This window comes from Halyomorpha halys, unplaced genomic scaffold (genome assembly GCF_000696795.3).
Source record: "Halyomorpha halys isolate HHAL.00 unplaced genomic scaffold, Hhal_1.1 Scaffold760.1, whole genome shotgun sequence".
Lineage (NCBI taxonomy): Eukaryota > Metazoa > Arthropoda > Insecta > Hemiptera > Pentatomidae > Halyomorpha > Halyomorpha halys.
In genome coordinates this window covers 346,422-361,448 of record NW_027106953.1, presented here as the reverse complement: position 1 = coordinate 361,448, position 15,027 = coordinate 346,422, and the positions used below count along the sequence as shown (strand labels likewise).

The 15,027-nt window shown below is 30.2% G+C and overlaps 1 protein-coding gene across 1 annotated transcript in view; it reads right to left on the bottom strand.

Annotated features, from left to right (window-relative positions):
• The window catches only part of Rim (Rab3 interacting molecule), a gene marked incomplete in the record, with an annotated part of 186,328 nt that extends 171,814 nt beyond the window's left edge, over positions 1–14,514 (bottom strand). The window contains 1 exon segment of the mRNA XM_067045239.1: positions 14,079–14,514. Within this exon segment, the coding sequence (XP_066901340.1) occupies positions 14,079–14,221 (143 nt within the window).
• Positions 14,515–15,027: the final 513 nt, after the last annotated feature.

The window sequence follows — 15,027 nt, the reverse complement described above, 5'->3', positions numbered from 1 at the left end:
CGTATAGAGATGATTAGAATGGCTGGGACAAGCTTAAATATGTAGGAAATTTGTAGACAAAGAATGCTTGTGACAAGGGTATGTCATGTGTCCACACATTTTAGTACTAGAGCCCAAGAGGAGAAGAAAATAAGTTATTTCACCCCAATTTTTTATTACTTTAATTAAAACTATATATAATTGATAATAAAAATTGATAAGCCGGTCAAGTATATAGCAAGTCAGAGGGAACAAAAAATGGCGCTTATTTTATAAGGTTAAAAATAACTTTTTAATTAATTTTTATGTATTATAATTTACAGCTGTAAATAAGAATAAATAAATAAAATATTAATTATTTTTTTATTCGTAGCTCTTTGACATAGCTCTTCATATTTTAAATAACCGAAGAATTTGTCTAACCATCGGAATGTGCGTGGGGTGTAAATTAATAAATTATTCATAATATGTAAAAGTGTTATGTTTGCTATGGTAACGGGTCTGGCAAGTGGGCCTAGCGGTCCTTTTGCCAAGCCTAGGCGGAGAAATAAATAACTGCCCAAGGTGGGAATCTAACCCACAACGCTCCGAACTTGGACTCTACCGATGGGCAACCAGTCGCAAACTTTAAAGTTTTATATTGTAGTAATAGTCCGGATGACGGTCAATAAAGATATCAAAATAGTAAAATAAAACTATTTATTGTTACCAACATTTCGCCCCACAATTCAGGGCTGTCAGATTGTAACAGAGATTACGACGTTATGTTTTTTTCGATGAAACGTTGGTTTTCAATACATAGTTTTCTTTAACTATCTTGATACCTTTATTGACCGCCACCCGGACTATATTCCTACAATCTAATTCATACGGTCAACAATTTTCTTCCAACTTATAGTTTTATGTTACAACATATGAATTTGAGGAAATTTAATTTAATGTTTCTTTATTCATACTTTAGACAGGAAAGCTCAATTAATACTACAATTTAAGATTTAGAAAAATTAAACAAGGTGCTATTTAGAAAGGTCTACGAAAAATATTCTTCAAAACAGAAACCTCTATTTTTTTCCTAAAATGTTTCATAAAACCTCATCAACTCACGTCTTTAGTTATGAAAAGGGGCATTTCCTAACGTTCAAATATTAAAGAACTAAACATTTTTCTCGGTACTAAAAACTGCTTTATATTAAACTAGAATTAGAAACTGTAATATATTGAAAAATTGTATACATAAATTTAGGATTTTTTTTTTGAACGGAAAAAAATTCATGAATTCAACCGTATCAATGAATCGCTGAGCAACTCATTAAAGATTAATTATGAAATATGAATCTCAATATTTAACATCGCGCTGGTAAAGAAACACGCTAAACCATAAACTTAAAGAGATTACCACGCAACCCTCTAATAGTCAACTCTTCAATCATTTTAATTTTAGATTAGGAAAAGTTTGGTTATGTAATAAACCAATACATTAAATACTGAAATGGAAACTTTATTTAAATATTAACTTTAAAATATATATATATATTAAGCTCTTTCAGTTTTAAGTTAAATATAAAATATGTAAAGTATTAAGTCTATCAACAATGAGTAATAACACAGTTTTGTAGTGCCATATTTTGTAATAGTATAATAGGCCTAAATAAATCTGTCCATTATACTCAATAGATAATAACAAAAACTACATAAAGTTGTTTGAAGAGTATCCTATAATAAAAATTAAATATAATGACTTTCATCAAGGAAACAAAAGTAGAGTTTCGCAAAAAGTCTAGTAAAATATAAAATTTATTTATGATGCCCGATTGGTTTCCTATAACAAACAATCTAAATATATAGTAGATTATTTTTCAAAATAAAACTGATTAGAATCAGTAGAGCTGTTCCATAAACTTAACCAACGAGAGGTCTATTACGGACGTGGTAACGCCAATTCAATTAGCGTTTTTGGTGATACTTTGTTGAAAAATATTCTAAAAGTGTCATTGTATTCTTTCTAATGCGCTCTAAGAACCGAGGAAAAATGTAATTAAAGCAATTTTTTATATTTTGGTTTTCTGCCCTTACTCTGAATGGATTTAAAAGTAATTGCATACCAATTTGTTCTTTCCTATAAAATAAGAAGAAAATCGTATTGAATCAGTTTAATTGTATAAAAAATTACAAAAACTAAAAGACACTTTCAGTAAAGTAGGCGAAATACATTATTTTTAGGAAAAAATCAAGTCAAATTCGTTTTAAGCTTCCTTTAAAAACCTAAAACATGAATTTTCATCAGAAATCAAAATTTAGTAATTTTTTCTTTTGAGAGTTTTGATGTTTTTTTTTTTTTTGCGTGAATGCCGGACGGACATAAAAACAATTTCAGCAGAAAAAAATGCTCTTATAATTCTGAAGAACTTCGTATATAAGATTAGAATAACTCAACAACTGTAATATAAACAGAGAGGGCAGCCGGTGAATGGGCCCTAACTCCTCTGACACGCCCACCATGGCCAACAAGGCTCAACGATTTAGCCTCACTTTTCTCGGCAATTTATCTTCTCTATAAAACTGCTTCAATTGTCTGAAAAGAAGGTGGTTCCGTGACCTTCTCAAGTAAAATAATGGTTGTAGCCATTGGGTAGCTAGTCCCACTACCAAGCTCTATAGTTTTGTACAGCACAGTTTTGTACTTCGATTACATTTGTTTATTACAGTTAATAAAAAAGTTGTGAAAGCAGCTAAATATAACAGTTCATTTAAAGATCGATTCATACTGTACTTTCTGTTTCATTTTCATAAAAAGTGGAAATTAATATTAGGAAACGGTATATGAATGGAAAGGAAGGGGGACAGTAAGGGGATAGAACGTATAGTGTGAATCGATCTTAAATTTGAATGATCATAGGCGGTCTCGTTTTTGAATATTAAGTTGTTATAAATAAATGACTTCAAGACACAAGGATCCATAAATGAATACAGTACTAATGCAGGCTCTTGTTAGTCTATAGAGCGAAGAGGAAAAGTAAAATGCCGAAACAGACGAAAAATGAATTCCTCAGGTATTATCTATCATCCTCAACTGAGGAACAGATTTACTTATAAAATATATACCACAGAAAAATCTAATATAAATTAACCAAATGGGACAAAAAAAAATACATCGATTTAATTCAAATCATACCCATAGCATACCAAAAGAAATTTTAAGTTGGTTAAAACAAATGATAGGGATGGATAATGAGACTCTAGCTCGAAGTTTGAAGCCAATCAAGAAGAAAAGAGCATCGTGGAAATTATGAATATGATAATATAATGGAATATATGAATGTTAGAATCGAAACCATTGGGTCTGATTCTATGGGAAGTAGACAATGTTGGCGATTGTTTAAGTCCATGCATAAAATAACACCTCAATATAAATTAAATAAACCACCATACTCATTTACATACATACTCAAGCACTTATAGAGGTGACGGATTTTAAAAATAGTTATTAGTTAACGAAAATTGTGAAATTATCATTAATTAACAAGGTAGTAAGGATTGATTGCCGAATATTCCTTATCAGCGAAGTTATAGCCACTGGCTTCTCATCCACTCATCCATGCTTTGGTTGTTTATATAAGGAATTTGAAAATCAGCTTAAGGGTTCTCAAACATATATATTGTTTAAAACAAATCCGTATAAAACAGTTTCATTTCACTTTAACAGTAAAAAAAAATTGTCTAATAAAATAAAATTTTGTCAATTTTAGACTCAAAACATTTTTTTTATGCCTTTATACGTCCGACGTTTCGGCCAATTGGGCCATCCTCAAGGACAATCTTAATACAATTTTAGAACCAAATCATTTAGAAAACAACTTCATGCAGGCTATTCGGCCCAGGCCATTTATATCAGTCCACAAATTACCCTAATTAGTCAATTGTTCACATTAAATAAAAAACTTAAATTATTTAATTTGAACAATTGACTAAATAGGGAAATTTGTGGATTGATATAAATGATCTCAGCAGAATAGCCTGCATGAAGTTGTTTTCTAAATGATTTGGTTCTAAAATTGTATATATATTGAGACTAAAATGGATAACATTTTATTTAATAAAACAATATTAAACAGTCTGAAGGAAGTGTTAAGGTTATAAATAAAATTTTAAAATGTGTATGCCCAGTCACATGACTTTTCTTTCAGCTTGTGCTACCAAGCTCAAAAATAAATTCGGTTGCGATATCTATAATAATATTGGCCCAAGATTTTTTTTTCATTGAGGTATTAAAAAGGTTCAGAGAGATTTATAGTTTTCGAATTATTCGAAAATAAATAAACGGATTTATAAGAAAACCTGCGAAAAATACGAAAAACTTTACAATACAAATATTGTGTGATAATAAAGTTTCAAAATTTAATGAAAAAGTGAAAAAATAGGGTAATTCGACTAAAATTAATTTGCTGGTAAAAGGTTATCAGTTAGATATGAGGTGTAACTTAATACTTAAGATTGTCCTTGAGGGTGCCTATGTTGGCCGAAATGTTATAAATTTAGAGAAATAGTAAACAATGTTTGAGATTTGGATACTAATTATTTTATTTAAACAATAAAACCAGTCTCAAAAAAATGAAAAGATTATATAAATTTTGAATAAAATACGTCTCTCTCTCTCTCTCTCTCTCTCTCAGCTAATTAATAAAATCCGATATAGATTTTTATTTCATATTTTTGTTTTTAAATAAATTAAATTATTTTTGAAACAACCTCATAAATACATATAATTCACCTTAAAATTTATACTTTGGTAGGTTATGTTCAAATTTTTTTCATTTCTACATAACTTTTTTTCAAGATTTTTCTTAAGAAATAATTGTAAATATCAAACTTTTTAAAGGGATTTAAAGAGAAGGAGGATTCCGTTTAAACAATAATTGTGGCATACAATCATACAGAAGAATGACTTTTTTTTTTTTTGATTCGAGAGAAGGCTAGTAACTATATCGTTGGTCAAGATAAGTTGGACATTATGTCAAAATTTTCTAGTTTTGAGTCATTTGGTTTTTTCAGTCTAATGTTAAAAATGTTAAAAAGATTAAACTCCAAAGTCTTCATTTATATCATAAAGATCTGCTTATAAAAAGTAAATTACCATTTCCATAACATTAAAAAAAGTTTAATATTAAATATCTCAAAACCTCTGTTTTCGACTTTCAATGTATTTCACTTTTAAAAAAATGATATATGGTGAAGGTCAATGGAGTAATTAAAATTACTTTGCTTGAATAATTATGGAGTCAATTATTTATTCACTTGTTCCCCGTAATATAAATTATGAATGAGTTATATGTCCGAGAATAGGGCTGATGAAGGTTAGAAGCCTGACCATTGGATCTGACATAATATTATATATTAACATTAATAATAAATCTGACGTTATATTAATAAAGGCATAAACGTACCAGGAATTACTTCATCAATATAAATTAAATAAGCTACCAAGGACTCAAGAATCCTAATAATCTAATCACGAACGCAAGAATCATGATATACGAACTTTGAATAAATTACATCATTAGCATACGCGAACATGATTCATGATGAGTCATTTCAACACACCATGATTTCAATTTACTCGATTCGAACATTTATAATTAATTGGAGTTAAAAAAGAGTGATTTTAGTCGTTACAATATTTCTACAAAGTGAAGTTTTTGTTATAGAACTATTCGTGTGCTATCTCTTTAACAACCCACATAGAGAAAACCACTTTTAAGCAGATAACAGAGTGCGATCGATATTTCAGAACTTGCTGTTCTCAGTGCTTTCCAAGAAATAATAGATCATTATAAGGGACCCTAAAGAATAATCTAAATAACATAAAAATAATGGTAATAGCTTTATTTGCATTCTTTACATAACTGAAACCTTCTCCCTTGGGAGGTAAGAGTCCGGTTTATAAACATGAAGAATGTACAAAAATTAATTTAACTTCATTACTTAATTATTTTAAATAATTTAAAATTATTAATTTATAATAATATATAATTAAATAAATAATATAATAATTAAATAAAGTATTTCCTAAGTTATATTTGAACACTTAAATATAAATGATTGCTTACATTAGGTTCTTTAGTACTTTACCCCATAGATTCCCATTCTTAGTAACAGTTTCCCACTTTTTGCACTCATCTCATTTCGCCATCTTGTGATTGATCTTTCTCTCCTTGTGTTCCCTCGGTATCAATTTTAGATCATCTTCTGGTGTCAAGTCTGGCAATGTGACCAGCCAACCTCCATTTCGGTTTATGTGCTTCTTTTCACTTTAATTGTAGACTGTACTTTTCTGTTGCAGTCTTTTGTTTTGTTACCCATCATACTTCTTGAAAATTGCTTTTATATCCACGCCAATTTTTCAAAATTGTTTCCTGTTGCCGACCATATATGAGATCTGTATAAAACAACCGGATATACACATATTTCCAATACTTTAAAATTACTAATTTTCCAATTTAATTCACTAAAGTATTTTCTATGTTATATTTGAACACTTAATTTATAACACTTATATTTGAACAAATATAAATGATTGCTTACAATAGGTTCTTTATTACTTTACCCCATAGATCCCTATCCCCTATTAATCCTGGAAGCAGTTGACTTTTAAAAATGTGTTTCATGCTCTAGTATTTTTCCTCTCCCATGCTTATCCTTCTATTTATTTTATTTTTTCTATCTTTAAATGAAATGGACTGTCCTAAGTAAATATATTGCTCGATAAAACTGATTTATTGTTATTTACTTTGACCTCTCTTTTTGTGAATTCATTATTATCTATTTTTTATGTATATTGATATTAAACCCCACCGATTCGCACTGCTCAAGGATGAAGTTAATGAACTGGCGAAAATAACAATGTTGTCCATAAAGCTAAATAATATGAAAAAGTCTAAATTTTAATTTAACCATTAGTCAGTTTTTCCAAAGAGGGATATTTGGTCCTTTTGAGAAAAAGAAAATAAATACGAAAAGAAAAATAAATTTTGATAGTTCATATTGAAACTCAATAACAAATAAGGTTTAAAAGTAAGAATAATAATAACTAAGGTTAATTTTTTAGGATGAAGTCTGTTAGTTTCTTAAGTCATGTAAATTTCGAAATGCTATGACCTCAGTTGTTTTTAGTAAGAAATATCTATTATGGATACTGAAGTATGACTTCACCAACCCACTCATTGTTGTTGCGAATGGGTATACCGAATCCGATTATTATCAAAAGCGGGAAGTAAGCCACACCCTCTGAGCTCAGATTTACATTGAGGTCAATGGGAATTTTCGCCATTGTAATCTAAACTGAAACATAAGGCAGCTAGTATTGGCTCCTACTCCTCTTGGGTTTATCATAAGGCACGCCTTTTTGGCCTCACTTTTATTACAGCAGACATCCCAACCAATCCTAAAACTATCCTCACCACTTATGTCGATGACACACGTGTGCTCGCAGTTAATAATAACCCTTTAGTTGCATCCCAGACTCTCCAATCCCATATCACAACCCTCGTTCGTCGAAACTTCCAACTTCGAATCCATTACAAAAGACTGATCTAAATGCCTATAATAAGGCCTATCTGGACATACGGAGTTGAACTTTGGGACTCCACTAAACCTGCGAATTCCTCTCGTATGCGATCCTTATAATCAAAAATCATTCGTAAATTCCTCATAGCTCCTTATTATTCCACGAATAAAATCATCCATGAAGATATTAATGTTTCATTTGTAACCTATCTAGCCCGAATCAGATTTTAAACCTTCCATTATAAACTCCCAAACTCACCAGTTTCTAACCTTGCTTCCTCTTTCATTTCTGAAAATCGACAGAGACCCCTGAAAAGATGGTGGGCCTTGAGAACTTCTAATGTTGAAATGCAATTAGAGTGCTACCAATTGGTAGTTTCTCTACATGTCTGTATCATACCATAGCAATCTAACATCACATTTACTAGATGTATTTGTATGTAAATACAGTAGAAAATGTCAATAAGTAAAAAAATAAAAAAAAATTTCCAGGCAACTTTACCTCACCAATATCACCATGATTATAATATGATTATTATTAACGCTTTGATTGGATCACAGATATCGATTTTCTCTCATTATGCCCGCTCAAGCGATAATCCCCACAGGTCAGTGCCTTAATTAGCATAAATACGAATAAGTTAATGGTGTCAGGTTATAACCCACAAGAGCAGAACATACGGTCGATGGGATAGAACGTAAGTAATAACGCACTGATAATTCAACCAGTGACATAATATGAAGCAACTCATTCAATATAAAACAATTTACATTAATTTTTTTAAAATTATGGTAGGTTGATAAAGAATTAGGAATTTGGAAACACCCAAAAGACATGTTCCAACACGAGTTTTCATTATCATAAAACTGGTAGGGGCATGGAAGGTACAGGTTTTGGGACTGAAGAGACCTAGTGTATATGCGCTCGTCAGTTTGATTATGATCAAAACTCTTGTGGGAAAAGACCAATAGTGAACCTAATAATTATACTTGTCTCTAGTTTTAATTGTACTCTATTTTATAAATTATAATAACATAATTGGAACACCTATGAAATTCGTTTGTTTGTTCTTTCCTTGAGTCAAAAGTGAAAATGTCAGAATGAATTTGAGTTACATCATTTTTTTTCCTTCCCAGTTTAAAAAAGTTTGTTAAAAACAACTGACAAGTAAAGTAAACTGACAACTACTACAGTTAATCCGACTTTGATGATATTTCCATTAATTGTACGAATTGGTATGTACCTTAATGCAGCATTTGTAACATTTTAGAATGAAACATTTTCAGTTTTTATTTATTATTCAAGCTTAACTAAGCAACTAAAAGTATTAGTTTATTTCTCAATTTAGAATTTGTATGTAGATTTAGAGAGCACTGAAGAAACAAGAGAATGAGCGTACCATGTTACTACAAAAATATGAATCGGGGAAAAAAAATTGAATTCAATGTTTATTTATTTCTGTTTTACAATCATAAAGATAATTTTAACTTTTGAAAACAACCTAAGGCTAAGAAAAATTAAACAAGTACCGACTGTGTAGAAATAAATAATTAAAATACTATTTATAGACGATTGACCGTGAATTTAAAGAAGATAGATGATAGGGGTTACCAATACAATAAGAGAAAACAGTTTTCAACTATTTATTGTTTTTTTGTGTACATATCCAACCAACATCCGTGAAGAAGACCAACATATTGGGTCGAAACCTCGGCAACCAATAAATAGTTAAATACTTTTTATTTTACTTCTTTACCGCAATCCTGACCATCTTCATTTTTAAAATATTCATCAAGACAAAAATCTCTGTTTTTTCTAAAACCCAAGTACAATTATAGTACTGTGTAGAAATGATTATTTAAAATATTGTATATAGACGATTGATCGTGAATTTAAAGGAAAGAGGTGATCAAAGTTCCATAAAACAAGAAGAAAAAATAGTTTTCAACTTTTTATTGGTTCTTTGTGTACATTTCCAGCCAACATTCCTGATGAAGACCTACATTTTGGGTCGAAACGTCGGCGACCAATAAATAATTGAAAACTATTTATTCTTCTTGACCGCATTCCTGACATATCTCACTTTTTTCTAAAATGTCACAAAACATCATAATTCACTCATGTCTTCAGTTATTGTTGTTAACCATTTTTTCTTAGAGCGAGTACCTCAATGAATGTCGGACTAAAGTTATGTCATGTATCCGCTAAGAGCATTACTGAATTTCAAAGATTCGCTGGATGTCACAGAGGTATAAGTTTAAATATGTGTGGACGTTTTTCGTAATTCATATTAATATGTTAATTGATTAAGTTTTATACCCAATAATTTGTAGCAATGCTGTAAGTTCATGGGAGTGACGAAAGTATTAAAGCAGTGTTGGGTAGGAATTTGTGCCCAGTAATGGTTGGCAGCCTGCGCTACTATAATGACAATTAAGAAAGAAATTTTAAAATATTTATATAACTTTAAAAAAATGTCTATAGCGTGGGTTCCCAATCTTTTTCGGTTTGCAGCTCCCCCGGATTTTTTTTTTCTAAATTTTTGATTTTCTTGAATAATTGAAAAACTATCCTTTATAAAAGTGATTACCCATTTAACAGCGAAAAAGTGGGGAGCAGTGCTTACGCCCTAGCCGTTTCAAAAGATGCGTATTGAATAGAAAACAACGAAAGACTCGAAAGTTGCTAAATTCTTGAACTTTTGTCAGCATACATTTTGCGGCGCCCTTAAGATGGCACCGCGGCGCTCCGGGGAGCAACTTTGAGAATTATTGGTCTTGCTATGTAGCTTTACTCGTAACATTCTGCATAATGATTATTGTTAATAAGTTTTAACTGACAATGAAAATGTTTTGCAAAATTGGGTCAAAAAACAAAATCATTAAATGAAATGAACATTCATTATTAAATTAAGTATTTGAGACATTAAAAATTTATTATTAAGGGAAAGAGCAAATGAAATTTTTAAGTAACCCTGAATGCACGATATTTAGTCACTAATTCATAATTTTCTTATTTATTTTGTGAATATAATTTCAAACAACTGTTATTACTATTGAACACATTATTAAGATTGTTTAAAAGAAAAGATGAAAAAAATAGGAATCTTCCATTTCATCAATGCCAAGTTTCATGCGTATATAACAGTAATTCATAAAATAAGCATTTTAATATTAAACACACAAAACTAACGCCGAAAACGCTAGCTGTAAAAAAAAAAAAAAAAATCGAATGTCATTCAAGAAAACTGGTAATCGCAATTGTAAAGACTAACAAATTAGTTAGATTCTTATCAATATTTTTAAGTAAAAAAAATACATCTTTAAAAATTAACATTATTGCAAATTTTAACGTAGCCTAAAGATTAAAAATTAACTTGTTTAATAGTGAATTTATACACTATTATGCATAAATAGAATTCATTGACCACTAATAACAATTTTTAACATATATAATTTTTTTTAAATAAAATAATGTATATGTGAGCTAAGAAGACATTTTTGAAGAAAAGGAAAAAAAAAACCAAGATATCAAATTTCATCTTTTTAAAAAGGTTGTAAATATTATTTATTATTTACAGTAATGTTTATATTATATATATATATATATATATATATAATATGTTTACATGATAACACATCTCACAAAAAAAAGTGTTTTTTACTTTATTTTGTGTTTGAGGTATTCCATAGATTTTATCGTAAACTGTTGTCAATTTGTAACAACTCTAATAGCTTTAGGAAAGTCTGTAGGATGACCTCAGTATATAAAGTAACCACAGTCTACAGTACTATCTTTGGAACTGCGGTCTTTTCCAGACTAAAACAAAACCTTTTGTTTAAATAAAATAATTTGTATACAAGTTAAGTCTCAAAACACTCTTTATTATTTACTTAGCCTTCAAACGTTTTTGAGCAACCCGGCCACACTCAATGACAATCTTAAATATAAACTTACAGTTAATATTCAACAATTTAAAAACTTTTTGAACGCTATTCGGCCCAGGTCATTAATTTTAGTCAAACTAACCTATTTTGACACTTTCAATTAAAAAAAATTTTAATTACAGATTCACATAACACTATCATTACTCTCTATAAGATTTTATAATCATCATAAAAAAATATATATTATATGATAATTGCGTGTAGGTGAATCTGTAAAAAAATTAAGTTTTAAAATTTAACGGGAAAGTGACAAGATAGGGTGATTTGACTGAAATTAACCGGGGCAGGATAGCCTGCAAAAAATTTATAAATTGTTGAATATCAGGTGTAAATTTATACTTAAGATTGATTGTTCTTGAGGATGGCCGGGTTGGCCGAAACGTTGAGCAGTTAAGGGAATAATAAAGAGTGTTTTGAGACTTAACTTGGATACATATCATTTTATTTAAACAACAAAACTTATTTTTTTGTTTGATAGGCCATTGTTCAAGCAAAGCAGTAATATACCTTGTACTTGGCTTGCATTAAGAAAAAAAAAGATAATTTAAATTTATCATAAGAGCATTTAAAACTTATCAAATTTCACTAAACTTCATAATAATAAAGGAAGTTCATTAAAAACTAGCGCATTGAATAATAATGATAATTACTCTTTAGAAAAATTATATCGACCGAGTTTTGACATACCATATAACTTGAATGAGGAATATACATTAATGGTGAATAAATTATTTTTAAAAAAGTTCAAAATAGCAATTTGAAAATTTTTGTGCTAAGTAAAATGAATATAACCACTTTAGGGAGTAGGAGAAGGGAAGGTTATACTGGAGAACTCGACCCCGCAGCCCAGATTCTCGATTTGTCCGATACAGAGAGGCATTTAAAACATTTTTAATTTTTTTTTTAATTAATCAAAACCTGCATAAAACTACAGTACTTAAAAAAGAGTAAAATCACTTATGTAAAAACAAAAAATAAAATAAATCAATCGATAAAATTGATACTTTTCCATTAATTTGGAATGCTTATTTTCTATTCAGGAATTTACTAGTTAGGGATTTTTATGGGATAAGTATTTACAATTGTGAAAAAGTTTAAACCGATACAACGAAATTCCATTAACCTTACTGGAATAATGTAAAAAAAAAATATATTTTTTTTTGTATCTGAAAGTACATTAAATTCTTCATTTAACTCGATTCTGGGGTATAAATGATATAACATAGTAATATTACGTAATAAAATAATATTAAAAAAAAAAATCGATATTCCAGCAAACCTTATCATCTATATACAATATTTCAGCCATTGACGATAAGTAACCAAGCTCACTGAACTCACAGGAGACTGTTGTTACTAAACCAAATAGTCATTAAATATAATTAAAAAAATCTCATTAACTCGACTCAATCACTAATAAATCAACTGGATGGTTTAAATTCTAGATCTTATCAATGGGAAACCATTACACAAAATATTGCCGTTATTATACGTGTAAAGGTTTATTTGAAAGAAAATTTTAATACAACTGTCGATTTGAAATTATGCAAACTGTGAAAGAAAATTTAACTTTGAAATCTATGGAAACTGAATTTATCGGTAAAGTACAATATATTTACCCTCTCCACGCGCAGACTTCATCTTTATACGGGAATTAAAATTTTATACACTTAAAAATACCAGCTACTATTTTTGAAATTTAAAGGAAAATTCAATTTTGAAATATATTTTCCTATCGAGGAACCCTTTTTACTCATTCATAAATAAAAATAATGGTTAACTTTTTATGTAATTCCGTTTTCTAATGATTAACAGTAATTTTTATTGTGAAATTGATAAATTATATAGTCCTGAGATTTTTTATTGTTTGATTGAAAGAACTAGCATGCGGCCGTTGTGTAATAGTATGAATTCATATTTTGAAAAAAATAAGTTATTAGGAAAAATACAACTTTGTAATAGCTTCAAAATGCCATTGTATCAAATTTTATTTTGAAAGGATCTCCAACTATAACATGCAACAGAATAAAATATATATAATGGATTGTCAAAAATGGCCCCCTTAAGTCAAGCAAGGTCGTTTCGGAAAGGGGACAATGGCTTAGTCACAGAATTTACAGATTATTTCAAGTTTAAAAGAGCTAGGTTTTCACCTACAGTTGGTCCTGAATTGAGTTGAGTTAGACTTATAAAGGTAATTGAAGAACGATGGTGGTCAAAGATCTTATTAAGTTGTTAACATGCTGGAATATTAGAGGAGAAAATAGATGCATACATTTGTCAAAAAGGGAATGTAAAATCAAATGAGGTCGTTGCGAAAAGGGTATCATGTTAAAGGAGTATTTTTTGATATAGCGTTCATTTTGAGGTTAGAAAAGTGGGGTTTTCAACGAGTGGTGGTTATAAATGAAGTTTCAAGGGAATTACAACATAAAATGAATTGATTATAGGTATTTAATATACAAGTTGTGGGATTCAAGTTGTAAGATCCCTTTTTCTACATATTTATATTGGATTGTTATTTATGTAAATATTGATATATTTATTGAGTTGACTTGTGTTTCAGATAGAGAAGATGAAGATGTAATTACCTCATGATCTCGTGCTCCCTCATCTCCTCCTGCTGGTGCCTAATCATGACGGACTCAATGATGTGCCTCTCCTCCGGGGTGAGGTGGGAGAGGTCGGGGCCCTCTGCCATATCGTCCAGGGCGGCCGGCTCGGTCAGCAACATGCCAGTCTCTCGTCACGGCGACCAGCCGGCCGGACCGCCCCATCCGGCTTCACTCATTCAGCCCTCCCTGCTGTGTGACGTCACTCCTCCTCTCTGCTATTGATCCCTCTTCCTAAGACCACACCGCCTCCTCCCTCTGGATACTGCCCTCGTCTCCCCTTCAAGGGTTTCCACTCTCTTCACCAGGACAGACTCCTGCCAGGTCCCATCCTCGGCTAGACCAGGCTTCTTTAGAGCTCTTTCACACCTCCAGCTGGGGGCTTCTCGCGTCGCGGCTACCACTCTGGTACTCCCCGTCCGCGCCGTCGCACTCGGTCACTCGTGCACTACAGATAATCGAACCGATGGACAAGATATAATACTCACCATTCGATCATTCAGTTGGGAAAATAGTGAAATTTACTTCGCTAGGAATATTAAAGAAATAAGAAAACTGCTTAAAAATATATTTCTACGAAAAAGAAACGAAAATTTTTCTTCTATATCATAGCAGCTGTTAGAGCACCCCCCCCCCCTTCGCTTTTTATTTCAATGCTTATTTTAATAAAAATTAACTTTTTGAGGTGTAATTTATTGCTTTTCTTACTTCAATATTTTATTTTTATAAAGTATTCTTTATAATTATTCTTTAAAATTATTTTTAATAAAAATATTCCTTTCAAAGTACTGACTCTACATCCATTTTCAGGTTTTGATATTTTTATCTAATGTTTTTTTCTTATTTTTCCCAATAGATTTTTGTTTCAATATACATAAATAATTTTTTAATGGTCACTTTCTATGTAATTTCTAATCGAAATTTTGTC